At 45.4% G+C, this 23654-nt stretch overlaps 1 protein-coding gene across 1 annotated transcript in view; it reads left to right on the plus strand.

Moving 5' to 3' along the window:
- Positions 1–23654, plus strand: part of TMEM9 (transmembrane protein 9) — a 36930-nt gene that overhangs the window by 1897 nt on the left and 11379 nt on the right. The window contains 4 exon segments of the mRNA XM_021928767.2: positions 15903–16037; positions 16039–16086; positions 17998–18089; positions 22996–23104. Coding sequence (XP_021784459.1) covers positions 15939–16037; positions 16039–16086; positions 17998–18089; positions 22996–23104 — 348 coding nt within the window. The 5' untranslated portion in view covers positions 15903–15938.

Genomic DNA, 23654 nt, shown 5'->3' on the forward strand with positions numbered 1-23654 from the left:
CTACAGCTGTTCCTCATGTGGCAGGGTTCAAGGCCTTCACCACACTGACCACTGTCCTCTAAATGCATTCTGGTCTGTGTTCCTTGGAGCATGTGTCCCTAACATGGAACAGAGCACCCAGCTGTAGGCTACTGGTGCAGAGTTGGTGGATCACCACTACCCTTATTCTAGAGAAAATGAGTTCTTAGGTCCTAAGTTCCTCTAATTCAGCCTGAGGTCAAATTAGCTTGTTTGTTTGTTCTTGTCAGTCACATTACACTTGTGCTATTCACTAAGCTATCCTCAGTTACTTTTAGCTGTCCTACTCATATTTGTGTAAGTGGGAAACTTAGATTCAGCCTTCATTTCAACCTTACAGTATCTTTTTGGATCCTGATATTCCCTGCTCCTGTACCCTCTTCCCCAACCCACCTCTATACCTAGAAACAGCTTTGCAGTTTCCGCAATTTTCTAAGCATGTGCACTCTCCTCATCTAAGTTCTTTACGCAAATGTGTGCATTCTAAAACCCTCCCTCTAATCGCTTTAGCCCAGGAGTTCAGAGCAGCCCGGGCAACGTAGTGAGACCCCGTCTCTACAAAAAAAAAAAAAAAAAAAAAAAGGTAATATATAATTAGCTGAGCATGATGGCACAAGCTTGGAGTCCCAGCTACTTGGGAGGCTAAGGTGGGAGGATCGCTTGAGCCCAAGAGGTCAAGGCTGCAGTGAGCCATGATAGCATCACTGTACTCCAGCCTGGGTGACAAGTGAAACCTTGACTTGAAAATAAATAAGTAAATAAAAATAAAAATAATGCCCCCCACTCCAGGATTTTGTTTACCAGGAAACTAAAAACCATCTTATGTTATGTTATGTTTTGTTATGTTATATTTTTCTGAGACAGTCTCACTTTGTTGCCCAGGCTAAAGTGCAGTGGTATAATATCAACTGACTGCAAACTCTGCCTCCCGGGTTCAAGAGAGTTTCCTGCCTCAGCCTCCCAATTAGCTGGGATTACAGACACCTGCTACCACGCCCAGCTAATTTCTGTATTTTTAGTAGAAACGGGGTTTCACCACGTTGGCCAGGCTGATCTTGAACTCCTGACCTCAAGTGATCCACCTGTCTCAGCCTCCCAAAATGCTGAGATTACAGGTGTGGGCCACCATTCCTGGCCTAAAAACCTTTTTAAATTAGAAAATCTCTGTAAGAATCTGAAAAAGTTTAAGATCATCTTTATCCCCCTCCCCTAAAATACACCTGTATATAGTCATATAAGATTCATACAAGATTGTGTATGGTGATAACCCTGAGTACCCTATTTCTCAGCAATTCTACTCCTAGGTATACACCCGAGAGATGAGTGCACATGTCCACCAAAAGACATTTACAATAGTAGTAGCTTTGTTCACAATAGCCAAAGACTGGAAACAACGCAAATGTCCAGCTGCAATAGAATGGATAACTAAATTGTGGTATATTCATACAATGGAATACTATTTAGCAATGCAAATGAATGAACTACTGCTACATAGAACAATATGGATAATTTTCACAAACATAATGATGACCCAGAAAAGCCAGGCACAGATGAAGAGTAGTTACTGTATGATTTAATTACAGGAAGTTCAAGAACAGGCAAAACCAATCTATGTTGAAAAAACTCAGAATTCTAGTTACCTTCATAGTGAAGGTAACTAGGGCACAAAGAGCTTTCTGGGGGAACTGGGAATGATTTACATCTATAGTTACACAAGTTTATGCATAGGTAATGAAGCCATCCTTGCAAAAATTAGTAAGAAACTTATGGCAGTAGGGGAGATCTGATCTAGCTAAACTTCATCTTGCCTTTGGCCTTCAAGCTGCCCTTAATTATTCCTAGGCTTAGGCCAAGCTAATTTCGGGAGACATTTAGTTTATAGTTTAAAGGATAATCGCCCATCCCCAAAACTCAACCACCTTTGCAAAGCTAATGAGAGACCACCAGGCTAGGAGGATAGAGAAGCCTGAATTCAGCTAAGGTGTAGACATAAATGATTGCCAGTCATTATTCTGGAAGTCACAAGATATGCAACTTCTCCAGTGACTCCTGTGGATAACGTCACTGTTGTACAACCCAAGAACAGCTTTTTCATGTCTAACACCATGCTCCACCTGGACTCACCAACCGCTCCTGTGGCCCCACGCAGAAGCAACTCGGCCCAAGAGGACAGCTTTGGCTCCCTGTAATTTTATCTCTGACCCAACCAATCAGCATTCCCCATGCCCTAGACCCCTGTCCACCAAACTAGCTTTGAAAAACCCCTAACCTCTGAGCCTTCAGAGAGATCGATTTGAGTAATAACTCTGTCTCCCGCATGGCGTGGCTGGCCCCGCATCAATTAAACTCTTTGTTTACTGCAGTGCCATGGTCTTTAGGAACTGATTTTGTTTGTACAGCTGGAAGGAAGAACCCATCAGGCGGTTACAGTAACAATTCACTGAACCCTTCAATTAAGATTTGTATACTTTATCCTACGCAAATTGTAACTCGATATGAAGGTTTAAAAAATAAAAAAATACATCTCTATCAAAATAAAAACCCTTCCAAATACACTTAGAATTGACTTGCATACACATAGCACACTTTGTAAAATAATGATCTTGTTTAGTGCTGTCACTTTACAGTTAGGGAAACTGAAATTCAGAAGGAAAGAGTTGCCCTACTCAGAATCACACAGAGATTTAACAGCAGAGCTATGGCAGAACCAGGGATCCTGGCTCCTAGCCCTGAGTTTTCCAGTGTAAAAATTCATGCAGCTGTACACAGGGGCTTATACACTTTATGGTAGATCTGTTATACCTCCATTTAAAAAAATTAAAAAACAAAATATATGACAGGACTGGGGTTTATTTTCTCCCTTTTGACCGCTGGTAGAAGAGTCTTTCATAAAATTATAAAATGTCAGGCTGGGCATGGTGGCTCACACCTATAATCCCAGCACTTTGGGAGGCTAACATAGGCGGGTCACTTGAGGCCAGGAGTTTGAGATCAGCCTGGGCAACATGGCAAAACCCCATCTCTACTAAAAATACAAAAATTAGCTGGGCATGGTGGCAGGTGCCTGTAATCTCAGCTACTTGGGAGGCTGATGCACCAGAATTGCTTGCACCCAGGAAGCAGAGGGTACAGTGAGCTGAGATCATGCCACTGCGTTTCTAGCCTAGGTGACGGAGTGAGACTCTGTCTCAAAAAAAAAAAAAAAAAAAAAAAAGATTCATAGTCTTTTTTTCCAAGTCCAATACTAGATGGACTTGGAAAAAAGTTGTGAAGCTCATACATAGTATCGTGGGCAGTGACTAACTGGGGTCAGTGTTGTGGGTGGTAAAAGGAATATACCAAGACAGTCACAGGAAAGAAAGGCAGATTTATTAAAGAAAGTAGAAAAACACATTGCAAAAAAGCAACAGACAAATTAGCAAGAGAGAAGCTGACTGCAAGGAGACAAAGGTTTGCTGGGATTTTATAGGATGGTGCCTGTGCTGTGTTCTGGTGGGGGCTACATGCAATATTGATAATGCCAAGGTTGCAGTGAGCTAACTTGCATTTTTCTATCAGCTGAGGGTCTGGTGGTAAGTCAGGCGCAGAAAGATGGTGAGTTATTTGCACGGGAAGGCTATATGTCCTGGACCACTAAGAAAGGCAGACTTATAGCTTATCTGCTTTTTCTTTTTGCTTTCCCCTGCTCCTGACAGTCTAAATCTTTTTCCCTAATTAGGACTCCATGCATAAGTGATCAGCGGACATGAGTGGAGAGCAATTGCTTACAATCAGGGCCTCCATTTCAGTCTGCTATTCTGGCTAAGCAAGGTCCCACCCTTTAAAATTAAAAGACAATTGGCCAGTCGTGGTGGCTTACACCTATAATGCCAGCACTTTGGGAGGCCGAGGTGGGTGAATCACGAGATCAGGAGTTCAAGACCAGCCTGGCCAACATGGTGAAACCCCGTCTCTACTAAAAATACAAAAATTAGCTGGGCATGGTGACGCGTGCCTGTAATCCCAGCTACTTGGGAGGCTGAGGCAGGAGGATCCCCTGAACTAGGGAGTCAGAGGTTGTAGTGAGCTGAGATCGCGCCACTGCACTCCGGCCTAGTGACAAAGCAAGACTCTGTCTCAAAAAAAAAAAAAAAAAAAACAAAGAAAATTAAAAGACAATTCTCTTTGGTGGAAACCATAGACATAAAACATTGTCTGCATTTCTGTTCTCCTTTTTCTGTATTCACCATAAGCATTATACGCTTGGCTCCAGGTAGCAAACCTATATCTTCTTCTATCTCTAAGTTACTAATATAACTTTATAAAAGAGCCCTTTTTGAGTATTCTTTGAATTTTTGGCAGACTTCAACTCATGCTGGACTTTTATCTCTCCTAAATGATAATGAGTGTGTGTATATATGTATATATATACACACACACAATTTTCTCTTAAAAAGTGATAAACTGTAATCCCAGCATTTTGGGAGGCCGAGACGGGCGGATCACGAGGTCAGGAGATCGAGACCATCCTGGCTAACACGGTGAAACCCCGTCTCTACTAAAAAAAAAATACAAAAAACTAGCCGGGCGAGGTGGCGGGCACCTGTAGTCCCAGCTACTCGGGAGGCTGAGGCAGGAGAATGGTGTGAACCCGGGAGGCGGAGCTTGCAGTGAGCTGAGATCCTGCCACTGCACTCCAGCCTGGGCAACAGAGTGAGACTCAGTCTCAAAAAAAAAAAAAAAAGAAAAGAAAAAAAAGAAAAAAAAAGTGATAAAATGTGATGCATGCTCATTAAGGAAAAATTTTAATGGAAAAGTAAAATAAAAAACAAGTTACCCATTGTCCTTTCCTTATCCGTTCCTGTGAAAAACAAGCAATCTGTTTTTTCCTTGCTTAGCATCCAATTGGGCCTGACAGCAGTTAATTATGGTGTCTCACCCTCCCTATGGAGACAGCCAATCAGAATTATTCATCAACCTGGCCACAATAATTGGTTGATGGATCAACTTGTGACGGAAGCAAAGCCAATTAGCGTCTTCCCTGAGATTGGTCCCATGGATGCTATGATAAAGATGGTCACTTTTTCTTTGATGTTCATAAGCCATAACAATGCAGGGCTGAGGTCATTGGCAGCATCTTTCCAAAGAGGTGAAATGATCCTGTCTGAGAATAAAAGAAGTTCACAGAGGAAAGCAGAGCCAAGAAATGGAGACAGTGACAGAGCCCTCAGGATACCATTTCTCTATTGGCTCCCACTGTGCCTGAAGCTGGTTCTACAGATTAATTTCCCAGTTATGTGTGCTAATGCATTACTATTTATTGTATTTTTTAGGTTGAACCATATGAAACCACCATTTTTGTAAGTCGAAAGCAGTCAAATATTGGCAATTTTATATGGCTCAGCTTAATAAAGCAAATTTGAGTTAGATTGCAAGTTAGCATCTTGACTAATTCAGGTAGGCTTCTAAAAAATTAACTTTTGAGATAGTTGTAGATTTGCATGTAGTTATAAGAAATAATACACAAAGACCACTTATAACATCTTATTAAATGATGGTACAGTATTAAAACCAGGTTATTAACATTTCCATAATCAAGATACAAAACATTTCCATCACTACAAGGATCCCTTACTTTGTCTTTTATAGTCATATCCACCTCCACCCCCTCCTTAATACCTGCTAATGTGTTTTCCATTTCTACAATTTTGCCATTTCAAGAATTTATATAAATGGAATCATACAGTATGCAAACTTTTGGGACTGGTATTTTTACTCAACATAATTCTCTGGAGATTCATCAAAGTTGTTGCATATGTCAATAGTTGATTCCTTTTTTGTTTGTTTTTGGCTGAGTTCTATTTCACGGTACAGATGTACTGAAGTTTGTTTAACTGTTCACCCATAATAGGACATCTGAGTTGTTTCCAGTTTAGGGCTATTTTAAATAAAGTTGCTACAAGCATTCATGGACAGATTTTTATGTGAACATAAGTCTTCTTTTTTTCTAGGCTAAATGCCAAGGAGTGCAATTGCCTAGAGTCATGTGGTGGTTCCAGGTTTAGTTTTAAAGAAACTGCCAAACTGTTTTCCAAAGAGGCTGTGTCATTTTCTGTCCCCACCAGCAATGTATGAGTGAGCCAATCCCTTCACATCCTCACCAGCATTTGGAATTGTCACTATTGTTTTTATTTTAGCCATTCCGATAGATACATAGTTAGCCATTCTGATAGATATGTAGTAATAGCTCATTATTTTTATTTCTAAAATATTTTTTATTTATTATTTATTTACTTTTATTTTTTGAGACATAATCTCACTCTGTCACCCAGATTGGAGTGCAGTGGCGTGATCTTGGCTCACTGCACCCTCTACCTCCTGGGTTCAAGCAGTTCTCATGCCTCAGCCTCCCAAGTAGCCAGGACTACAGGGGCACGCCACCATGCCCAGCTAATTTTTGTATCTTTTTTTTTTTTTTTTTTTTTTTTTTTTGAGACGGAGTCTCGCTGTGCTCCCAGGCTGGAGTGCAGTGGCGTGATCTCGGCTCACTGCAAGCTCCGCCTCCCGGGTTCATGCCATTCTCCCGCCTCAGCCTCCCAAGTAGCTGAGACTACAGGCGCCCACCACCACGCCCGGCTAGTTTTCTGTATTTTTAGTAGAGACGGGGTTTCACCATGTTAGCCAGGATAGTCTCGATCTCCTGACCTCGTGATCCACCCGCCTCGGCCTCCCAAAGTGCTGGGATTACAGGCTTGAGCCACCGCGCCCGGCCATTTTTGTATCTTTAGTAAGACGGGGTTTCGCCATGTTGACCAGGCTGGTCTCAAACTCCTGACCTCAGGTGATCTGCCTGCCTCAGCCTCCCAAAGTGTTGGGATTATAGGTGTGAGCCACCGTGCCTGGCCTGGTTTTCTATTTTTTATTTGAGACAGGGTCTCACTGTGTCACCCAGGCTGGAGTACAGTGGCATGACCACGGTTCACTGCAGCTTCAACTTCCCAGGCTCAGGTGATCGTCCCACCTCAGCCTCCCGAGTAGCTGGTACTACAGGCGTGCACCACCACACCCAGCTAAGTTTTTGTAATTTTGGTAGAGACAGGGTTTTGCCATATTGCCCAGGCTGGTCTCTTAAACTCTTGGGTTCAAGCAATCTGCCTGCCTCAGGCTCCCAAAGTGCTAGGATTATAGGCATGAGCCACCACACTCTGTCTTCATTATTTTAATTTGCATTTCCCTAATGGCTAGTGATGTTGAATATCTTTTCATGTACTTATTTGCCATGTGTATATCCTCTTTAGTGAAATGTCTATGTCTTTTGCCTGCTTTCTAATTGTATTTTTTTTACTGTTGAGTTGTAAAAGTTCTTCATATATATTACATACCAGTCCTTCATTAGATATGTCACGTGCAAATATTTTTATTCTCTTAACAGGGTCTTTCAGAGAGCAAAAATTTTTAATTTTAATGAAGTCCAATTGATCATTTTTTTTTCTTTTGTGGATTGTGCTTTTGGTGTTTAGAATTGTTTGCCTAGCCCTAGATTCCAATAATTTTCTCTTATGATTTTTTTCTATTCAGTTTTACATTTAAGTCTGTGATTCTTTTTGAGTTACATTTTTTACAAGGTATGAGACTTCACTCAGGGTTCTTTTTTTTTTTCCCCTATGTATGTCCAGTTGTTCCGGCACCATTCATTGAAAGGCTATCTTTCCTCCACTTCATTGCTTGTACACTTTTGTCAAAAATCAGTTGGGCATAAGGCCAGGCATGGTGGCTCACACCTGGAATCCCAGCACTTTGGGAGGCCGAGGTGGGAGGATTGCTTGAACCCAGGAGTTCGAGATCAACCTGCGCAATATAGCAAGACTCTGTCTCCACAAAAAATAAAAATTAAAAAATTAGCCCAGCATGGTAGCACATGCCTATAGTCCCAGCTACTCAAGAGCCTGGAAGTCAAGGCTACAGTGAGCCATGACTGTGCCTGGGTGACAGAGATCCTGTCTCAGGAAAAAAAAAAAAATCAACTGGGCATATTTACTTAGATCTATCCCTGGGTTCTCTGTTCTATATGTCTATACCTCCACTAATACCACACACTCTTGATCACTCCTAAAAAAAAGGTTCCTGGCATGTAGTAGATGCTCAATACATGGAATTATTATTCACCCAATAAATATATACTACTATTCACATAGTTACTAATATTCTTTACACTTAATTTTCAGCCAAATGCACCTTATCTATTTTAGCAACTTGAAGTTCTCTTAGCCTTAGAAATGGCTATCATAAAGTATCTGCATTAAAAGAACCAAAAAGTGCATAAGTAGAATTTTATTTAGAGGAAAATTGGTTCCAAATGATAGAACCCGATCTGTTAATACTCAGGGAAAGGATCTAGAAGTCACTGGAGCAGCACTTCCCAAAGTGTGTTCCTTGGTACACTGGTCTTGAAGGATGCTCTTCAAAAAAGAGTTTGTGGTCAAAACTGTGGGAAACACTAGACACAATAATGTATTGTAAGGGAGTCACAATATGTCTTATCACATCAAAGCATCTGAAAAGTTCTGAAGTAAAATGTGCCTATTTAATTTACTTTAAGGTTCCCCAAACTAATTTATTCATAGAAACCACATTTTCCCCACAGACAGTTTGCATCCCATGTACAGTAACATCCCATGATACTGTTCCTGGGAGCATACTCCCTGAAGCGTATTTTGAAAAATGCTACCATAGAGTATTATCAGAAAGACTTCAGAATATCAGGTCTGGTAGGAAACTTAGGGCCTTCTGAAGCAGCAGTTTTCAGAGTATGGTCTGAGGACTCTGTGGGCCTCCAAGACTCTTTTAGGGAAACGAGTTCTAACTGTTTTCCTAGAAATACTAAGATGTTACTTGCTGTTTTCACTCATTCTCCTACAAGCATATAGTGGGGTTTTCCAAAGGTTAGATGGCATGTGATATTGCAAGTGACTGAAGGCAGAACCAGATGTGAGAATGCACCTGTCTTCTATTCAACCAGATGGTAAGGGGGGTTATAAAAATATAAATTAATGCCACTCTTCTTGCTAAATTTTATCTTTTAGAAACATGGTGGTTGTTTTTTTTTCACCAAAAGGTGCTTATACATATAATGAATTCATTGTTGTTACATAAATATGATTAAATTTTCTGTTTTAATTTTAATACTGCAAATATTGATAGGACCCAGATAAACAAAAATTCCTTAAGGTCCTCAAGTATAAAAAAAATTTTTTCCCCAATATAACCTCAATCTTTTTTTTTTTTTTTTTTTGAGATGGAGTTTTGCTCTTGTCGCCCAGGCTGGAGTGCAATGGCACAATCTCAGCTCACCGCAACCTCTGCCTCCTGGGTTCAAGCAATTCTCCTGCCTGAGGCTCCCAAGTAGCTGGGATTACAGGCATGCACCACACGCCTGGCTAATTTTGTATTTTTAGTAGAGGCAGGGTTTCTCCATGTTGGTCAGGCTGGTCTCAAACCCCTGACCTCAGGTGATCCACCTGCCTCGGCCTCCCAAAGTGCTGGGATTACAGGTATGAGCCACCATGCCCGGCCTAACCTCAATAATTTTTAAGAATGTAAAAAGACACAAGACCTGAAAGTTTAAAAGCTGCTCTTCTAAACAAATCTTTTCAGGGGGAAACTGAGACCCAATGGGCTAGTGCTTTGACAGGAGTAAGTTCAAACTAGAAGCCGGAACTTATGATTTCTGGTTCCAGGGCCTTACCACAACCCTATGCTGCCTCCTACTCACTACTGCAAGCTGAAAAACAAACAAAAACCCAAGATATTTGATGAAGTTAAGAACATCGAAACCAAAAAGTGAGCTGTTATCCTCTATTTATGCAGTGCCATGAAGTCTACAACCAAAAGAACATGTGCAGTGGTGGGAGCTGAACCAAGAAAAATACAACACAGGGAGCAGAACACGTAGCACCCAGGACGGTGCACATCAGGGTGCCTAATGGGCAACTGCTGGTAGAATGCCTGACATAAACTGGGTCTAGTATATCAATTTAAATATGGGTGTGCATATTACATCTGTATGTGCATTTACATATAAAAAATAGTAAACCAGGCAGTGTTTGTCATTTATTAAGCTTTAGGTAGAATAATGCTTTTATTCTAAGTTTTGTTCAATTAAAATGTAATTCAGCCAGGCGCATGGGCTCATGCCTATAATCCCAACACTGGGAGGCCAAAGCAGAAGGATCGCTTGAGGTCAAGAGTTCCAGACCAGCCTGGGCAACATAGCAAAACCCTCATCTCTCTCTCTCTCTTTTTTTTAAAGTGTAATTGCTGTTTGCTTAAGAGTTGCTTTAGTCAAGTGGTGTTGAGAGTGCAGTGTGTGTGTATAAAAAGGCAAATATGGGGACCCCAGCCAAAAAGAGTGTGCCTATCCAGGGGCTTGCCAAGCTAGAAAAGGGTACTACACAGCAGGGCACTCTCTGCCCTGAGCTCAGTGCCCCCATTTCCCTGATGCCTGAGAAATCCTGCTACAGCCAGAGAGATAAGAGGTACTCAGGTATCTGAGGATGGTGCCCATACTATTTCAAAGACATTGTCAGGCACCTGACCTGCCATCTGTGGCTAGAGGGCAATGTCCTATAAGAGGTGGGTCAAGCGCTCCTTTGTACTCCCACATTACTGCCCCTTTGAGAGTGTTAACACATATCTGTATTCTGTCATTTGAGCTTTGTTCTCTGTTTAGGCTGGATGATCTTTTAGTGTGTCTAAGACATGGTTGCTAATGCAAAAATTAGGAAGTTAATCATCTCATAGGAGCTTGAGGTGATGAGACACTGGACAGATAAGCTTTGGTGGGGATTAGAGGAAAAGCAGGGGCATATAATTGATGCCAGGGAGAGTAGACACCATTTGGGAGTAATGACAGCGCTCATCCCCTATCCAAGAGCACCAATGGTAGAGACAGGGAGTGAGGAGGAACCCAGACCCTCAGCTGTGGCATGGATGCCAAGATTTCGCCTCGTAAAGTCAAACTGATTTTAGGGTTATTGGATAAAAGCAGATATGAGCTAGAGGGTATGGGTTTTGGCCTGAGTTCTAGAGCTCCAAACTTGGGGGCAGGATGAAGGCTAAGTCCTGAGAGGAAGCAGTGGAAGGCTCCAGAGCTTCCTTAGGCCTCCTCTGCTGGAGAGAGTGCATTGCTGACGTTACCTGGTCTCCACCCTCTCCATGAGCCCTGAGCCAGGGGCTCCCTGCTCCCTCCTGGCTCACATTCTGACTCTGATGTCACTGGGCTCCCTGCCCTCCCTTCCCATACGCTCGTCCTGGCATCAAGCCAAATTGAATCGTTAGCTATTTTTCTACATGCCTCTCCCTGCACTTCCCCAGTGCTATCTCTTTGCTCTCCCTACACCGCTCCTGCCCCCCACCAGAATGCCCTCCTCACTATCACCTTGCTCCTGAATTGTGTCCCAAATTTTGCCCATCCCCTTCCCGACAGTATTTGTTTCCCATGGCTGCTGTCACAAATTACCGTAAACCTGGTGGCTTCACACAACACAAATGCATTATCTGACAGCTCTGTAGGCCATAAGTCTGACAAAGGTGTTCCTGAACTAAAATCAGGGTGTCTACAGGGCTGCATTCCTTCTAGAAGCTCTAGGGAAGAATGTATTGGCTTGCCTTGACCAGCTTTTGCAGCACCCACAGTCCTTGTCTTGTGGCCCCTGCCTGCATCTTTGAAGCCAGCAGCATAGCATCTCTCTGACCCTACTTCCACGTCCATCTCCTTCTCTAACCACAGCCAGGAAATGTTCCTCTTTTAAGGAGCCATCTAATTAGATTGGGCCCACCTGGATAATCCAAGCTGCTCTCCCCAACCAAGGACCTTAATTTAATTATATTTGCAAAGTGCCTTTTACTGTGTAAGACAATATTCACAAGTTCCAGGGATTAGGATGTGGACATTTGGGGGTGTGACATTGTTCTGCCCCCACCACTCTGGCACAGCCCAAGTAGCCCTCACTGCCCTCAAAGCCCCCTCTCCACCATTCTGGGCTCCCCTGGCCCTTGGTCTAGGTTTCCCAAGTGCCCCTGTAGCCTTCCCCCAGCACAGCTCTTACCACCCTGAATTGTCATTGCTTGTTGATTTGTCATTTTCTTGCAATAAACTTCAAGTTCAGTGGGAACAGGGACAGGGTTTGTCTTGTTTACTGAGACATCCCCAGCACCTAGCACAGTGCTCAAAAAATTTTTGACGGGAAAAAGCATTTCTGATACAGGAGATAGAAATTATTTAGGCAGACAGCAAGGACAAAAAAGTCCTTAGCAGAACTTCCCTTCTAATAAGAAGCAGTCCTAGAAATCATTTCTTTTCCAACACAGAGTAGCCTGAAAGATTGGGCTGCAAACATATATAAGGAAGCTGGAAGCTTGCATGGGGGAATGCTGGCAGCTGCACTCATAGAAAAGGGCTACCAGGGGGGCCAGGCATGTTCACCATGGGGCTCTACCTTCCCTTTTTTGTTAGCACATGTACAGTAAGAAAGAACTGGGCAACATGGAGAAGCTCAGGCAGAGAAGCCACCTGCATAATAAAGATTGGGCTGGGGGCTGCCAGAGATTTGTGCCCTATGCAGATGGCACACCTGGTGCTAACTTTTTTTGAGGTGCCCTGTATAGATGAGATACCATCTCCCCACTAGCTCATCTATAAAACCCCCTGCATTTCACCTTGAATCGGCAACCCATTTTTCCAGGACCCCTCTCTGTAGCAGAGAGCTGTTCTCTTTCTTTAACCTATTAAATTTCCACTCTTAACCTCACTCTTTGTGTGTCTGCATCCTTGATCTTCATGGCCTGGAGACAATAAACCTTGGATGTCACCACAGACAACAAGGCTGCTTCACTTCTACAACACATCACTTTTCATGCTACATTCCGACCATGTGATTGGTCTCCTATTAGGTTGTGCATTACTTGAAAGCAGAGTTACATATGATTTGTCTATTGTATCCCTGTGGTACCTAGCATCTGTGAGCCCTGGAGTTTGGCTCACAGATAGCGCTTGGCACATGTTTATGGAATTAAATTGAATGAATAGGTTCAGACTAACTTCACTGGCATGGCTCATAAACCAGGGCACATGGAGGATGCATGGGAATGAGGTGCCCTGGGTCAGGTAGGACTATTTGGGAAAAGCTTCTGCAAGGCAAGTGCTTGGGCAGAGAGTTGAATTAGATGAAAGATAAGGACTGGCAGGGCTAGGCATGATAATATCCTATGGAGGACTGCAATGAGCAAAGTCAAATGTAGGGACAGCCAGGGAGGGGAGTAACCAGTGATGAGGTGGGGTGGGGAAGCACAGAAATGGTAACCACTTGGCTTGGTTGCCAAGTGGAGGGGTCTGAATTAGATGCAACAGAGTGCTTGCTACCAGAGATTATTGAGCAATGAGCGATGTGCTGAAAACAGAATTAGAGGAAGATAGGATGAAACTAGGAGGACACAGGAAGGGAGTGCATTTCAGGGAGCAGAATGCTAGCTGAGGAAACATACAGGCAGGGTGACAATAGCTACTTCTTGGGGACACCTGGATAGACAAGATGTGGAAATAGGAGAAAGGAGTCAAAGATAGTTTGATGCCATAATCTAGGAGCTGCAGAAATGCCAAATGACAGTGGAAGGCCTCCCTTCTGTTTGATGAGGAAGATGGTGAGCTCAGCATTGGGCATATTTAGTGTTGTCTGTCAGAGGGTCATCCATTGGAGGTGATAGACTCAGTCCCATGCTTTTGTCCCCATGAAAGTCCCCACCTCCACATAGAACGTATACGGGGGGAAGAAGTGTCTTTTTCCAGTACTTGAACTATCTCTTCTGCCCCCACGAGGTAGGCATCCTGTCTCTGCCTGAGCTTGCTCACCAAAGCAGCCATTCTGACCTCCACAATGAGCTAACATTGCCATTTATAGAGCCTTCCTCTTTGTGCCAGATGCTGTTCTAGGTGCTTTGCACATGTAAACTTATTATATCCCCACAACCACCTTGAAAATTTGGTAATATTTATCCCATTTTATAGGCATGGAAACCAAGACTTCCGAAAGGATTCCAAAGACTTCCAAAGACCCAAAGGCGGTGTCCTAAAGGAAACCACCCAAATTCACACAACTAGGAAGGGAAGAACCAGGATTCCTGCCCTGGTCACTCTAGCTCCAAAGCCCCTGACCTTTGCATCACACCACAGGCCTCCTGTCCCTGCTCCCTGCCAACTAGGTTTAATTTAATTCTATATAATTCAGTTTAGCAAACACTTCCTGAGCACCCACCAAGCGCAGGTCACTCTGCCAGGTGGCAAGGATATAAAGAGGAATAAGGCATAAGCGTTGGAGAGAGGAACACAAACTCAATGGCCTCCAGATAAGTGCCCACCTCAGTTCACAGGGCCTTCGAGGGGCTTGATTCCACCTGGACCCAGCCCATATGCTAATCCAGCCACCAACCTCAAGTTTGGGCCATATTGATACCCCTCCCACCCACCCCTAAGGAATCCCAACATATCAAAGCTGAAGGGGATCTTATAATCCAACCAAATCATTTTACAGATAAGTGAAGTAAGGGAAGCTGAGGCCCAGAAAAGGGAGGTATGTTTTCCAGGCTAACACAGCGGCTTAGGGGCAGGAGCAGGGCCAGGGCCAAAGCCCCGGTGTCCTCACTCCAGGTCTGGTGCCCTGAATTCAGATGAGTCCTCTTTCCTTCACAGCTGGCAAGAAGTTCACACCTGCCCTGTAGCAGCTGGGGACCCCCACCCCTGCATCCTGGCCATGCACACTTTGCCCCATTTCGCCAGGCCCAGCACCAGCATGGGGTAGGCGGACCAGGCAAAGGACGCTGTTGTGCACACTCTTCACAGGCCCAGCCCACACCAACCCCTCTCCAACCCTCGATTTCTCCTTCTCAGGTGTGTGTGTAGGGGTAGAGACGTTGCCGCGCAGAAAGTCCTCTGCAGCAAAGACGTGGATCCCTAAATAACATTTCCAGATTTTGAATGAGGACAAAGCCCTTCAATCTCACATCGTTTTTGTTGCTGTTACTAGCTTACAGTGCATAAAGCGCTTTCTCTCTAAAACAGTAAGATGAAACAAGCTGAGTTTTATGATACAAGGAAGGGAGAAGCACTGCAGTGGGAATTCTCAGGCCACACAAAGGCAAGACCCTTCCCCAGGAGTTTGGAAGGCTGACGTTCCCTTTTCTGATTTGGTCGGGTTTGAGAAATGCCCGCCTCTCCCTTGCGCAAGAGTCTCCACGCCCAGGTGAAGGCGGGTCTTGCTGCCATGGCGACAGCGCGGTTGTGCTAACGAGCTCCTCTGGCAACCAATAGAAGCTAGGAGAGGGCGGGGCCCGCTGGGTCTTTTGCGGCTGCAGCGGGCTTGCAGGTTCGTGGACGCGGCATTGGGGGAGGGGACGGGGGTCGCGGGGGTACTGGGGGTCCCAGTCTGGCCTAAAACCTCTGGGCGTGGTGGGCACCGGCCTTCGCCGTCGGAGCAGGGGTCCCAGACTCGCACCCAAAAGTTCCCGTCGGGCCCGAGCGGGGAGGAGCTGCGGGGCGGGCAGAGGCGGAGATGGCGGAGGGCAGTGGGACGTGATGCGCGGGTCAGAGCCGGGCCTTGAGAAGGAACTGGAGGCCCCTGGCAGCGGTGTCCTCTCGAGGCCCCCTCTGCCGGGCCCACCAGGTGGCCGGCGGAGAGCCGGAGAGTTGTGCGGGATGGAAAGCAGGGTTTGGCGACCGAGTTTAGCAGGCCTTGGAATCCTGGAGCCCAGCCCCCAACCCCATTCCCACTTCTTGGCAGGATGGTTAAGGGCCTAGCGTGCTGGCTGCAGCGTGGCCACCTTCCCCTTCTCCGACTCTGTATCTCTTTTTCCAGGTGTCCGGCTTTGCTGGCCCAGCAAGCTTGATAAGCATGAAGCTCTTATCTTTGGTGGCTGTGGTCGGGTGTTTGCTGGTGCCCCCAGCTGAAGCCAACAAGGTGAGGGAGGTGAGCCTGCAGCACCTGGTCACGACCGCCGACCACCGTGCACGGCCACCCTGTCTGCAGGGCTGACTCAGAGGTAGCTAGTTGCTCCTTAAGCCTGCCTGTCACTCACCTATGGGCCATACTGTTTTTTAGTGGTCTTCAGGTTCAAAGCTGCTGGCCTCTCTAAGGATAGTGCCGGGGAAGAGGGTGGGGCACAGGGCACTGACTCACTCTGGATCAGACAGATCAGTGGTGGACTTCCAGCAAGGAAGTTTGGAGAAGTTATCTAAGTTCTCCGTACCTTCCTTTGCTTTGGACCAGAAGTATTTTTCGTTTCAGATATTTTTGGATTTGGGAGTATTTGCACATAACAAAATGAGGTATCTTGGGGAGCGGACCCAAGTCTAAACCTGAAGTTCGTTTATGTTTCATATATGCTGTATACACATAGCCTGAGGATAATTTTATACAATATTTTCAATAATTTTCTGCATAAAACAAAGTTTATCTACACTGAACCATCAGAAAGCAAAGGTGTCACTATCTCAGGCACCCATGTGAATAGTCTGGTTGGTTGGCATCACCACCGTTCCTGACAATGAGTTTATATGCTACCGATAAATATTTTCTTACAAATAAATTTTTAACAGTAAAAAATATGATGTACTATTAATACAGTGAAAATAAATGATGTGTTCAGGGTAGCACAGTAGCATCACCAGAGTATCAGCTGCTAGACACAGCAGCATCAGGCTTTCTGTCTCCTGCTGTGACGCTGTGTTTTGATTAAAGGTTACTGTGCACAGTATTTTTTTTAGGTGAGAAGTAGTGTCTGAAGCCGTAAAGGTACCAGAAAGTGGGTTCTCTAGAGATGAGAAGGCATTCTGCCAGATGGTTTTTAAAAATGTTTTTGCCAGTCACCTGATTCATTAACAAGCTTTTGTCTTAGAAGTCTTTTTGATTTTATAGACTGACACAATTTCTTGTTCTGTTATGAATACACTCTGCTGTAGTATTTCAAGAAGCCCATGACACATTTTTACCATGTCTATAGGTGCTTTTCTGCAGTGTTAACATCATCTTTGTGGTCATGTCCGTGCTTAACAAGTTTGAGATTGGGAGCATTTCGAATTTTTGTTTTAGGGATGCTAGTACTGCCACCTGTAGCAGCAGCTGTATCTATTACTCTGCTTAGGGAGAATCAAATTACATAACAATGTAAAAATGCCCTGTCAGTGTAAAGTCCTATACAGTTTGAAGTTTCCATTATTAAGGGTGACCCACCTAAGTTCTAGGACTCCTGAGATAACTTCCATTCTTTAAGGCTACATTCCTATGGAGCTGTTTGGATAGATCTATGGAACTAAAGATCATCCAGGCTTTGAAGTAAGGTTAAGGCCAGGGGTTTGCTTCCATTCTCTCCTCAGAATTCCTAATTAATAAAGACATTTATGGTGGTGTCTCTTACTCATTCCAGAAGGGAAGAACTTTCAAAGGGGTTGCTTGAGTATGCCCACAGAAATGACCCACTTTTTCTTGTTTACCCTTGCCCTTTATGTTTCCCCAATCCTACCAAAGAAGTTGGAGATGGAATGTGGGGAAGAGGCTGGCTGCTAAGTCCACTGGACAGAGGTGCACACACAAGTGTGGGGTCCGGGGTAGAGGACTGCCACTTTACTACACACACACATACCCACACACACACACGCATTTCCCCCCTTCCCTCTCCCCTGATTCCTCTAAGTACCTACTTTGGGACTCGCAGGCCTAGACAACTTTCTGTGAGTCTCATTTGCCACCTGGACATTTTCTGTCTTTAGGACCCTGTGCTGTAGCTTGCCTCCTGCAGTGGCAGTCCTTGCTGGACTTGAACTTGGGGATGGAGAAAGTGCAAGAGCATAGATATGGTTCACCTAACAGGATAGGGAACAGAAAGTTGACAACCTTGCTAGAACCTGAACCCAGGCAGAGTCTCTGTGTACTTGACATGTGCTTTCTCTTCCAGAGTTCTGAAGACATCCGGTGCAAATGCATTTGTCCACCTTATAGAAACATCAGTGGACACATTTATAACCAGAATGTGTCCCAGAAGGACTGGTAAGGCATTACACACAGGCCCCTGGCTGCTATACCTGGCTGAAGTTATGGGTGTTTACTAGAGTTCTTGGACCCTGGAGAATAAGCATGCTCTCCCATTCCTATGGAGAGCCTTTCAAAGGAGTAATTATTCATGTCACAGAACCAATTTCATAGTTGTCAACTGTCTATGGAAACAGGACCCAGGTGTCTTGAACTCCAGCTGGGTGGTCCCTGGCTAGAGGAGCGGATTTTTGTTGTTTTGCTTTGAATATTGGTCTTTAGTGATGCATACAGAATGGTAGTAGAGAAGTTGGGAGACGTAGGTATTCTGACCACATACTGTAGGATACCTAATGCTTTTGCAAAGCTGTTACATGTGATATTCTGTGCCAGTCTCATAGCATCCTTGTAAGGTAGGTGGGATGGATTTTGCTCCCATTTTATAATAGCAGAGACAGAGGCCCAAAGAAATAATTTAGAGTCTTGAATTCATTTCTGGGTACCTCACTTTTAAAAAGAGAAGAATAACCCAGAATTCATTCAGAGAAAGGAGACTAGTGCGGTGAAGGGAAGTTTGAACACATTGTCCTGGAAGGAATGGCTTAAGGAAGCAAGGAGAGCCTAAAGAGGAGAGGACTTGGGGGCACACGATGATTGATTAAGAGCTGGCATGTTATAGGAAGTGGGACCTGTGGGAGCAGGTACTGGTGGGGATCAGTTATGTTCAGTGGGGTTTCTTGGTGTAGAGTTGGAGCCAAAGCTTCAGGGAAACTGACTTAAGCATGAGTTGAGGGAGCATTTCAAATCTAGGCAGTTTTAGGAGTCAGGAATCTCCGTACTTGGAGGGCCCCGAGCACAGATGGGACGAGGTCACTATAGAAGAGATCAATATCAGATGAGGGGTCCGGGTCAGTGCTGCCTCTCCTGCTTTCTCAAAGCAGATGAGCTTTGAGAAAATACAGATTCCCAGTACCACCACCACCCCCCGATTTTGATTGTTCAAATATGGAGTGAGGGTCGGGGGAAGCAGTAACCTTTCTTTCTTTTGGTGCTTAGGATGTAGTTGATCTGGAGCAACACTCGAGAATTTTGAAGCTAGTTGGATTTCCAACTCTGAGACTGTCTGGTTTTCTGAGAGGCAGTCTAGTTAGACAGACTCTGGTGTTCAATCTTCCTGACTTCAAATTTAGCCTAGCCGATTGTTAATTGTGTGACAAATTACTTAGTCTCCACTGCACTTTGATTTCCTTACTGTAAATAGTGGCAGTATTTTGAGTGTTAAGTATGTGTTTGTGTGTGTGTTGTGCGTGTGTGTGCACACAGGTAACTATAGCACTTAGAACAATACCTGGCACATAGTAAGTGCTTATATAAATGTTAGGTGATATTAATGTTAGCTGATATCATGCCTTACTGGTGGCCACATAGATAGTCATGGTGAAACTTACACCACAGACTGAGAAAACGGGCTCTTCCTGAAGCACTAGCCTTCTACTTAGGAGAAGTCCAGGTAACCCCCTTGTATCTTGTGGTTATAGTTCAGATAGCATCAGTAAAAACTTTGATGGGCTGTCTTAGCCCTTCACCAGATAACAAGGCTATATCCCACACTCCTTGTGCAGGCAGACACTTGCAAATTTAGGAACACTCTCTCTGTCCTGGAGCTGTAGATGGCCTGAAAACCCAAGGTTGGATGCCTGCAGAGGACGGAGTCCTGTCTAGACCTCTCAGGCTATAGTTTATCTCCTTCTTCTCCTTAGAAGTCAGAATTAAGGGGCTGCCTGATGAATAGCCTTACATCAGGAACCTCAGGGCAGCTCCATTAAGGGTGGTGGGTGAGGTTGGAGGAGAGACTCCAGGAGTCTAGGACCCAGTAACACTGACCTTGACTGGGAGTCATCATGTGCTTGCCTGGAGCCTCTTAAGGGTAGGGTGGGGCCTTGACATTATTCTGAGTACCTCAGCGCTAGGGCTACAGGAGGCCAGTTTGGGTGGGTCTTCTAGTCCCTGCCACGTTTTCACTTTGCTGTCATGTTGGTCCACTGCTAAAGAACACTTGCACCCTTCCCCTTGGTTGTGCAGAGTAAAGCCAGAATCATCTGAGATGCGGTCCTCAGGTTTAATGGCCAAGCCATGTGTGTTCCTATGTTTACTGGTATCCTGCCATCTAGTGTTGAGAGTTTATAACTGTATGCACAAAAAAGGCAGAAACCCCAATTTTGCCCCATTGGTGGGTCTGGCAAGGAGATGTGTTATTAGAGACACTCCCAGAGCAGGAAGGCACTTAATAAGTTGGCTAGTTCCTTGCCTTTCAGACTTGCTAAAATAGAACTTCTCTGCAAACAAAATCAATTTTAGAAACAAAATCTATAAAACATAAAGTCGGAATTGCTCTGGCTGAGAGGGAAGTGTCCCTCGGCCCCTCCCTGACTACCACCCCACCGTACAGTGGTTCCCATGGGTCCCAAAAGAGTACAGTTTGGAAGACACTGACCAAGTTCAGTCTCCATTTGTAAATGAGAAGACCGAGGCCTGGAGAAGTTAAATAAATTGCCCACTATCACAGGAGAGTTGGAGACAGCAGAAGTATTTCAGCTCCTTATTGCTGTTTCCCTGGGTAGCAGGATCCCACAGTGAAGAACTCAGGTCGCCCTTCCAAACTGCCCCTGACACCTTGGCCTTGTGAGAAATCCATAAATCCCACTGCAGTACTGGTATGACCTAGACCCAAGACCCAGTGTAGCTCACGTAAGGGAGGAATCTGGAGGCTTGTAGAGACTTCCTGGAGAAGGGAAGATGGCATTCCCTCTGGACAGGAATGACAACCAAGCACCCTGGGTGACCCTGGCCTTGCCCCTCAACCCCTCCCTCCCAGAGGAAACAGTGTGCAAGGCCTGAAAGCAGTACTTTCAGTTACAACAGGGGAGACCTGCTCACAGCAGGGAGTAACATGTTGGACACAGAGATGGAACTGGATCATGAAAGGTTTAGATAAACTCTTGTATGCTACATATGGATTTTTAGGAGAACAGAGTCTTTTAGAGCACATCCCATTCTTATTCCAACACACGATCTTTATATCACACACCCTTGATGCTTCTGCCAGAAACCCAGCCCTATAGCTCAGAAGGGAGCTGTGCTTGACTCTTGCAGGACACCGGTCAGAGCTGGAAGGGCTTTGTAAAGATTAACTGGTACAACTGCTTTATCTCACAGAGAAGAGGACAGGCCCAGGATATGAACACTTGGTGGCAGAGCCAGGACAGAGCCCAGGTGCACTGCAGCATGACACCTGCTTCACCTCTGCACACCCCCGAGGAGTTTGGTTTTTTCCATTGGTAGTGATGAAGTGCGTTCTGTAGAGTTTTTTGCTTTCTCAGTGTGGTCCATGAACCCAACACGTTGGAACCATGCTGATCTGAGGAAGGCTGGGAATGAGAGGCTTGAGGCAAGCCAGCTACCAGCCCAGGCCCCACTAAGGCTGAGTCAGAAGTAAAGACATGTGGCTGAGGATCTGGATTTGGTTTCTGGCCTCACCACCACTGTGGAGATGCCACTTTGCCTCCTAAGCCTCTTTCCCTGTTTTTAGATGTGGAACCTAAGATCTTTATTCCACCTTATGCAAGAGTGCTGTTAGATGAAAGTGGGCTAAGTGGGTCTACTCTTCCTTTAGGAATCACGTAGTTACTGAGCCTGCTCTGGCGAGCACCCAGCTAGGCACTGGGAATATGGAGATGTATAAGACATAACCCTGTGTTCGAGGAACGTACACCTCCTGGGGAGACAGCACAAATAAAGATTGGATTCCAGTGCAGTACATTGGCGGGGGGTTGGGAGGAGCTGGCTGTTGGGCACAGGCAGCTGAGCTGAGAGTTAAAAGATGAGACGAGGTGGCAAAGCCATGCCCTCCTGGTGAGCGTGTGAGTGTGGCTCATTCAGAGAGCAGCCTGGCAGATCCATGTGACTGGAGGATGGGAAAATGGGTGAGGGAGGCGTAGCAGGAGATGGAACTCTAGTGACATGGGTTGGGACCCCCGGCAGAGCAATTGAGTTAGCACTGGCCCTAGGGGCTCTGTGGAGGCACTGACCCGGCCTAAGCTGGGGAATGACATGACCAGAGTTGCATTCTGGAAGACTACTCGGCTGCTGTGGGAAGGTAGTACATGTTAGAAAGGCCAAACTAGAGGCAGGAGGGCAGTGCGGAGGCTGGCGCAGTTGTCCAAGGAAGATAGGATAAGGGCCTGAGCTAAGACACAGCAGTGGGAAATAATAAAGGAGATGAATTCTAGGAATTTTTAGGGAAGTAAAATCACTGGCCTTTGGTGGATTCATAGATGAGAGGAAGGCAGTGTCAAAGATGATTTCCAGGGTTTGACCCAGACAGTGAAGTGGATGGTAGAGGTGTTCTCTGCCATTGCGAATGGGGAGCCAGTTTGCAGGAGTAGGGAGTGGGGGGCAAAGGGTGTGCAGGGGCGGGTGTAGAGTTCATAGTCTCTATGGGACATACAAATAGTGACTCCTGTAGCTTATAGAGGAGAGTGGCCCTGGCTGGAGATTCTGATCTAAGATCCATCAGCTTCTGAGTTAAACCTTTGGGACAGATGAGCACATGCAGGGAAAACATAGCATGAGATGAGGAAGGTGGCTGTGGGTAGAACTCTGGGAACGTTGATGGTTTTGGTGCCAACACTGTAGGCAGTTTGGAGAGCTGGTTTTGATGTGCAAGGGGCATGGGCTATGAGGCTTTGGGTTGGGAAGGGATTCTGCCAGTCTGATCCTTTATAAGCCCTCAGTCCTCTCTGGGAGCACCCTTCACTTTTTCCTAGTCCCTACCTCTCAGCTCCCCTGGCTGCCTGCTTCCCTGGTCTTGAGGCTTTAAGACCTGGTGGCCCTGCCTCGACAGCCCTGTCTGTCTCTGTTGCAGCAACTGTCTGCACGTGGTGGAGCCCATGCCGGTGCCTGGCCATGACGTGGAGGCCTACTGCCTGCTGTGCGAGTGCAGGTACGAGGAGCGCAGCACCACCACCATCAAGGTAATGCCAGGGTGTCAGGAAGCCAGTGGGATTCCCACACTCCATTCCCCAATCGCGGGCTGGTCTACACCCACAGTTTTTCACTTTATTCTGGAACATTCCAACGGCTATGAGACTGGCTTCTAGGCTGGCCTAGTACAGACACCGGGACCCACATCCCAAACCTTCCTGGAGCCAGCTCCCTTCTCTGCTCTCTTTCCAGTGGTTCCCATTACAGTGAGAGGGGAGAGCCCTGGGAGAGTTGCTGGAGACTCCCTTTTCCCTGCATTCTTTCCAGTTTTTTTCCTTCCTCTCCCTTCTTCTGTTCATCCAGTAAATCTCTTTTCGGTGCCTGCTATATTCTGGGCAGATGCTGCCAATGGGGAGGTTGGCCTGCCCTCCTGGAGCTTAGTCTAATTAAGCTTCCAAAGTGACTAAGCTCCTGTAAAAAGTGTCAGAGCTGTGAACTAGGGCTGGGTATTGGGTGCTGGGAGAACATCAGATTGGTCCTTTTGTGTTTTCCTGAACCTTGTTCTCATTGATTATTTGGGTGAATTCAGTAAAGAGATGA

The sequence above is a fragment of the Papio anubis genome, chromosome 1 (genome assembly GCF_008728515.1).
Source record: "Papio anubis isolate 15944 chromosome 1, Panubis1.0, whole genome shotgun sequence".
Lineage (NCBI taxonomy): Eukaryota > Metazoa > Chordata > Mammalia > Primates > Cercopithecidae > Papio > Papio anubis.